The following is a 6998-nucleotide window of genomic DNA, read 5'->3' as shown; positions in this document are numbered from 1 at the left end:
TGATTTGGACTCAGTAAGTCCAGAGATCCTGCCTTTACATCATTGTCTTTTGTTTTCTGGAGTGCTGGTAGGTTAGATCCCAAACTCGGAAGTACTGTCTGTGTTAAAACACTTTTTCCCCATCCCATTTTGAGCTAGCCTCTTCCTCACCAGGCCAATGCCTTTTCTCCTAATTCACTTTGAAGAGGCAACAGCATGCAGTGAAAGGACCTCTGAGTTTGTATCAAACAGACCTGGGTTCAAAGTTCAGCTTCCCTGTTTCATAGCTATGTAACCTTAAGCAACTCACTTACCATCTCTGAGTCTCTGTTTCCTTGTCTGTAAAACAAGGACAACAGTTACCCTTCTGGGACCTAGCATTCAATAGGCACTCAATCAGTGAGCATGATTCCCTAAGGTGGAAGAGTTTGTATCACCTTCAGGATTTTCAGTGGGTTTGGGGTGTTTTCCTGCCATACTCCCAGTAGACTCTATACTTTCTGACTACCCTGGACCATAAAGGAGCAAATAAAAAAGACTCAAGAGTGAACACAACACAGAAATGAGTCAAAAGAAAGCTCTTTATTGATTGACTCAGCAATGCAGGGCTGGCACCCATCAGCTTCAAACCACATCTTATCCCATCCACTCCTGTCCACTCCCATCCACTTTGCCCTCTTCCAGGCTGAAATCTTGCTTTCAGGCAAGGGCTTCCAGCCAGCCTTGCATTAGTTCTCAGCTATGGTCTTCTGAACCCAGTCCTGGATGGAAGTCACCTTCACATACACACCATACTCAGCCACAGCACAGCTCTTATCAAAGCTTAGGATCCCAGCCGCGTACCAGGTGTCCTCCTCCAGGTCGTGAATGGCAAAGGCACTGCCCGCATCGCCATAGCAGGTGTCTTCCTGGTACTTAGACATGCCAGCACAGAAGGTGTGTTCGTTCAGTATGGGCTGCACCCCTACAGGGCTCTTCGGTGTCTTCTTTTCGGGGACTGTGCTGCCTTCATAGTGCCTTATGCATTGGTCTTGGTCAGCCACAGGCAGCATGACATACTTCAGATGGTCAGTAAATTTAAAATTGGCATTTCGCCCCCAGCCAGAAACATAACCCACACGCCCTACTTCTGCATAATTCTTTGAAGGTAGGCAGATGGGCATCACTCTCTCATTAACAGACACCTTCTGTTTGAGTTTGATGAGCCCAATATCTACCTGGGAGTAGTTAGGGTGTAGAACAACCTTCTCAATCTCTACAAGCTGCTTTTTCCCCACATAGAGTGTTAAAGTAGGGGCAATGTCTTTCGCTGTTGCATTTTCTGAATGGTTCAGGAAGAGATTTTTAGCCGTAGTCAACAGCCATTGTTCATTGATCAACGTAGCCCCTGTGGTGAGATTATGGCGGGACACCATCTTAGCCTGCCAGGGAAAGCTGCCTTTGGCATCCAGGTGTCCACCCAGGATCCGCTGCACTGGGTTTGCCGGATTCTTGGGCTTCCCACATACTGTCAAGGAGAGCAAGACACTCGTGAGTGGAAATGTGCAAGAGCCTTTCCATCTGAGAAAGGGGTGAAAGCATGGGCGGCTGTCACTGCTGCATAAAGTAGAAAGATTTAAATCCTTTGCCCTTACCACCTGCTCATCTCATTTCCAATAGTTGCAGTTTTAAAATAATTCTGTTTTTTAAATTGTTTACATTACAAAAAGCTCTATTTCCCTCTTTTCTAACAAAGGAAATGGGAAATACTGAGATTTTTGAGCCCTAGCTGGTGAACTGTATTATATTTAAACAATTATCCCAACAAAGGAATTTCCACAATTCCCTGAAATTCATTGAAAGGGCTAGAGGCTACAATAATTCATTCTCTCTAAAGAAAGATGAATCTAGAGCAGCACTGGCTGGAGCTCAGATTTTGTAGATGGTGCAGTTAATACGAGGCAGGTTGGCATTTCCACACCAGTAAGAGCAGAAGAGGCTGGGCCTTTGCCTCTGGTTCCGAGAATGAAAGGAGAGAGCAACAGTTCCTCCTAATAACATGAAGCAGGAGTTCCAGCCCATGTCCAGCCTCCTGCTAGGCTTCCATGGATTAAGATTTTATGTCATCCCTTGACTTGTTCTCCCTGGAGCTTGCTTCTGCTTAGACCCAGGGCTCTCTAGCAGGCTCTCTGTATGCACAGGCTCTCCTGATCTGTGGGCGGTGTACACAGTGGATTCAGCCAGTGCCCTTCAGGCCCCAGTGAACAAGACCCTTGGTGACCCTTAGGGAGTCATCACCTAACTGCTTAAGTCTCTCCCTGGCCAGCTGCGGTTCTCCCACATCCCTCCTCCTGGCTCTTGTGTGCTCAGAGGAAGCCGCACTGGAAGGCTGTGCCCCTAGGACGTTCCCCGCTGGACGCCTGCCTGCTCTCTTAAGTGCTCAGCACCCACCTGCTTCACATTCAGGAAGTTTATCTCCAACAGCCTTATTTATCCACTGCTTCTCATTGTTTAAGGTGTACACTCCTGAAACAAAAGGCAAGAAGTGAGCCAAAGGAGAAGTCAAGTCTAGACCCAGTGCAGAGTGAGAAGGCATTTAAGGAGAAGAACTAAAAGGAAGAGGAAAAGGGGACAAAAAAGAAGGGGAAAAGGAGAGAGAATGTGAGAAGGAGGAAGGGAAAGAGTGCTGTGCTGGAAGCCAAGTGCCTGGACGCCAGTTAAGCTCAGCAGAACACACTGTGGTCATGGCGGTCACAGCCAGGCAGTACAGGGAGGGCTCAGGGTTCAAATCCTGACTCTGCCTCTTACAGGCTGCCTGAATTTGGGCAAGATACTCAACCTGTCTGTGCCTCAGTTTCCTTATCAGCAAAGTGAAAACAATAAACTCTATTCAGAGGGATACTGTGAGGACTAAGTGAGCAAATAAGTATAAAGCCCTTAGAGCAGTGCCAGGACAGCAAGACTCACTAGGTGAGGGTGACATCGTCATCAGCATTCCTTCTTTTCCCACATCTGCTGGAGATATAAACCTGACTCTGAGATTTACATGAGGTAGGGTGCATGGCATCGCCTCCCGTTAACAAAACAGAAAACTTGAGGCTGACAAAAGTTAGTCTGCCCAAAGGGCCATGGCTACTGGTGACAAAACGCTTATTAGAATCTAAATCTCCTGGCTCCAAGGAGAGCAACGAACTTTCTGGCGAATTACCTCAGCACCACCCATCATGGAAATGTCAGAGAAGGGGGTTGTATGCAGGGCATAGAGGCAGTTGTCCACATCTTACCATCTCCTTCTGTGCGCAGTTTGTAGTAGTTCTTACACTGGTAGCGAACCGAGTGCTCCACATAGCCATGTGCAATCTCGGGGGGCTTCGGGCAGCCGTCATCTGCAAAGAGAGAAGCCAGAGAGTTTGCTATTTGGAAATTGTTCCCAGTGAACCTTGAAAAGTCAGATGAGTGGGAGCTGCTCTGCACATCAATCTCCTTCCACCCCGAATAGAAGCCAATGGAAAGGCAAGCTCCCCTCATTTCTGGCAGGAACCCCAATGTTCTTTATGGTCCTGAAAGCCCAGAGGTCGAGATAAGAAGGGGGAATTGGGTGTTCTCAGAGAGAGTGCAGACCCGAGAGGGTCAGAGTGGGATGCACACTCCTACCCAACCAAAGACTGACCTGCGATATCCGTGACATCATTGCCTGAGTCCACTGCAAAAAGCTGTCCCCAGAGCAGGAGGGCAATGACAGCTCCCAGGGCACTGCAGAGAGAAGACAAGGAGGAGTGGAAAGCTAGTCTCCCTGCTTCACAGCACATGCATGCATCCACACACACATGCATGTACACACACACGCACACACATGCATACACACACACTCCTCCCACCTAGCAGCCAGAAAAGAAAGTCGATATATGGAAGTGCTAGGACCAAGAAGTTGCCCCCACCCCTGCCCATACACACTTTAGCAGCTTCTGAGCATACCAAGCTTCCAGCAAGCCCTGTCCTGCTGGGAATTCTGCAGAAGCTTCAGAGAGGGATAGAAAGGCACGTAGGTGGAGGGGTGGGCTCAGTTTCTGGCCGCATTCAGGAAAGTACATTGGCAATAATACAGGAGCCCTCCAGGAAAGAGAAACCTCCCTCAGACACCGCAAAGATAGTGGTAATAAAATGTAGATAACTCAGAGATGGGAACTTTGGGCTTACTGTGTTATTCCTCTACTTCTTGATATTTTCCGTAATAAAAGGTTCCTTAAATATATAATTTTAAACACGTGGGTATTTCTAGTATTTTATGATAATTCACCTTTAGGAAATGGTATCTCAAACCCCAAAATGCCAGAAGGTTACCTGGAAGAGAACTGGTGTCCGAAAGCAGGACGGTGGCCATGGGCATTGACCCACAGGTGCTGTCTGCCAGTTCACCATCTCACTAACAAATGCTGACCATTCGGGCACTACTTGCTTCTATTAAAATAGTTTCTAGGCCAGACACGGTGGCTCATGCCTGTAATCCCAGCACTTTGGTAGGCCAAGGCAGGCAGATCACGAGGTCAAGAGATCGAGGTCATCCTGGCCAACATGGTGAAACCCCGTCTCTACTAAAAATACAAAAATTAGGTGGGCATAGTGGCGCACGCCTGTAGTCCCAGCTACTTTGGAGGCTGAGGCAGGAGAATCACTTGAACCTGGGAGGTGGAGGTTGCAGTGAGCCGAGATCATGCCACTGCGCTGCAGCCTGGTGACAGAGCGAGACTCCATCTCAAAAAAAAAAAAAAGTTTCTAGTCTTATTATTTCAACATTTCAAAAAGTGTTTATTTTTATAAGATCTAAGTGCCTTAATTAGATGTATCCCAGGTATTAGTGTGTATCCCAGGTACTAGTCAATTAATTGTGTCATTCAAATGTGTTACTATTAGTCTTCCTTATTGTACATTTTTAAAGAGGAAAATATCTGCTAATAAATATACTCACGATGCCAGGAAGCCTACCATGGGAGCTGATGACATCCCCTATAAAGTCAAAAATGTAACCTGAAGGAAAAAGACACTCCTGAGAGTAAATCTCCTCTCCTGGGAAAGACAGCAGCACTGTCTTCTATGGATGCAGAAAAGGAGAAGATTTAACACACTAAGCCCTTTGGTTCACTATAATTTAGCCCATTTGCCCGTTTCTTTGTTCTATTTCTGCATCTCTACCGATGTATGCAAAAAAGACTGAAATAAAGAACCAGAGGAAAGGCAGAAGGGAAAGCTGTGGACCCACCTCATCTTGGTTGGTCTTGCCTCTGGAAGAGCAGTGCTATGGGGCATGTGCTGGTCTTTTTATGCTGCCACTAGCTCACTTCTCCCCCTTCTCCATTTCGTAATTCCTGTGTCTACAAACTTTGGCCCTGGTAAGGTCACTATCTTTTCCAGTAACAAAACCACAAACAATACCCCTGTTAAGAGTTGAGCTCTTGCTTCACACTTGATTTTCTTGTGATGTTCTATTACAAACCCCAAGAAACCTGGCAACTCTGTGACCCACAAACCTGCCAAAGTATTTCCTGAAATCAGCAACTGGGCAGGACAGGGCGGCGGCAGGAACCATCAATCTGTCTCTTTATCTTGGAGGATTTTCACACTGCAGAAGGGCTCATTTTGAGTTTTTTCAAACCCATTGTAGACATTTCTGCAGCCTAGCTTAGGTGGGGCTCTAAAGAAAGTACTTCCTTTTCACAGTAATTTTCTCCACCTTGTGTGTGGCCATCTCCCTATTGCTTAAAAGCTCTCCAGCCTGAAATCAGTAAATGTGTTTATTGTGTCTTCTCTGATTGCTCTTTGCAAGAAATCACACAACTAGTTAAAGCTATAGTGTAGACTGACACAGACCATACTCAATGGCAGTGGTTCTCATGGTTTTATAGTCTGGTGATTAGCCTAAATAGGCAGATGAGAAAAATCAATATGTCTCAGTCAAATGTCTGCACCTGTGTGTATCCCAGGTACTAGTCAATTGAAACTTAGTAGCAACTCAATACAAGGTTGATTTATTCATTAAAAAGGGTTAGTTGTTCTTAAATTAGAGTGTACAAAAGAATTACTTTTGGATAATCATGGTGACATTCATTTAATAGCAAAGTAACCAGAAACAAGACAAATGCCCATCAACAGGAGGAAGGGTCAATACTGCATTGTATGTGGATATAATGGAATATTATACAGCATAAAATGAATAAACTTTGCAAGAACATGGATCATCTTATAAACATAATTTTTGAAAGAAAACCGCAAGTTTCAGAAGATTACCTTCAGTATGATAGCAGTCTTCTAGAGATCAAAACCAAGTAAAACTTGGCAATGGATTCTTAGATAATGACACCAAAATCACCAGCAATCAAAGAAAAATTAGATAAATTGGGCTTCATCGGAATGAACATTTGTGTATCAAAAGACAGTATTAATAAAATGAAGACAGGCCAGGCGTGGTGACTCACGCCTGTAATCCCAGCACTTTGGGAGGCTGAGGTGGGCGGATCATGAGGTCAGGAGTTTGAGACCAGCCTGACCAATGTGGTGAAATTCCATCTCTACTAAAAATACAAAAATTAGCCAGGCATGGTGGCGCATGCTTTAATCCCAGCACTTGGAGGCTGAGGCAGGAGAATTGCTTGAACCTGGGAGGCAGAGGTTGCAGTGAGCCTAGATCGCACCACTGCACTACAGCCTGGGTGACAGAACAAGACTCTGTCTCAAAAAAAGTGAAGACAGTCTACAGAATGGGAGAAAATATTTGCAAATTCTATATCTGATAAAGGGTTGTTATCCAGAGCATATCCTAACTACAACAACAAAAAGACAAACAATTAAAGCATGGGCAAAGGATTTAAATAGACATTTCTCCAAAAAATATACATAAAGTGCCAAAAAGCACATAAAAGATACTCAAGGCTGGGGAGTGACTCACACCTGTAATCCCAGCACCTTGGGAGGCCGAGGTGGGTGGATCACCTGAGGCCGGAAGTTCGAGACCAGTCTAACCAATACGAATATGATGAAACCCCATA

At 45.5% G+C, this 6998-nt stretch overlaps 2 protein-coding genes across 5 annotated transcripts in view; one reads left to right on the top strand and one right to left on the bottom strand.

Moving 5' to 3' along the window:
- TXNL4B (thioredoxin like 4B) overlaps nucleotides 1-6998 on the top strand; it is an 89251-nt gene that overhangs the window by 51508 nt on the left and 30745 nt on the right. The gene's annotated exons all lie outside the window — the stretch shown is intronic.
- Nucleotides 543-5368, bottom strand: HP (haptoglobin). Of its 2 annotated transcripts, none has more exons than XM_004057962.4 (5): nucleotides 5216-5368; nucleotides 3629-3711; nucleotides 3243-3344; nucleotides 2410-2484; nucleotides 543-1486 (listed from the first exon to the last, which is right to left on the bottom strand). In XM_004057962.4, exons 1-5 carry the CDS (start codon nucleotides 5260-5262, stop codon nucleotides 708-710), a joined length of 1086 nt encoding a protein of 361 aa, XP_004058010.2. In that variant the 5' UTR covers nucleotides 5263-5368; the 3' UTR covers nucleotides 543-707. The 2 variants fall into 2 exon arrangements, with proteins under 2 accessions (XP_004058010.2, XP_030858726.1); XM_031002866.2 differs by lacking the exon at nucleotides 5216-5368 and adding an exon at nucleotides 4925-4985.

The sequence above is a fragment of the Gorilla gorilla genome, chromosome 18 (genome assembly GCF_029281585.2).
Source record: "Gorilla gorilla gorilla isolate KB3781 chromosome 18, NHGRI_mGorGor1-v2.1_pri, whole genome shotgun sequence".
Classification (NCBI taxonomy): Eukaryota; Metazoa; Chordata; class Mammalia; order Primates; family Hominidae; genus Gorilla; species Gorilla gorilla.
Note: the sequence above shows the minus strand (reverse complement) of the source record. Positions and strands in the feature narration are given on the sequence as shown.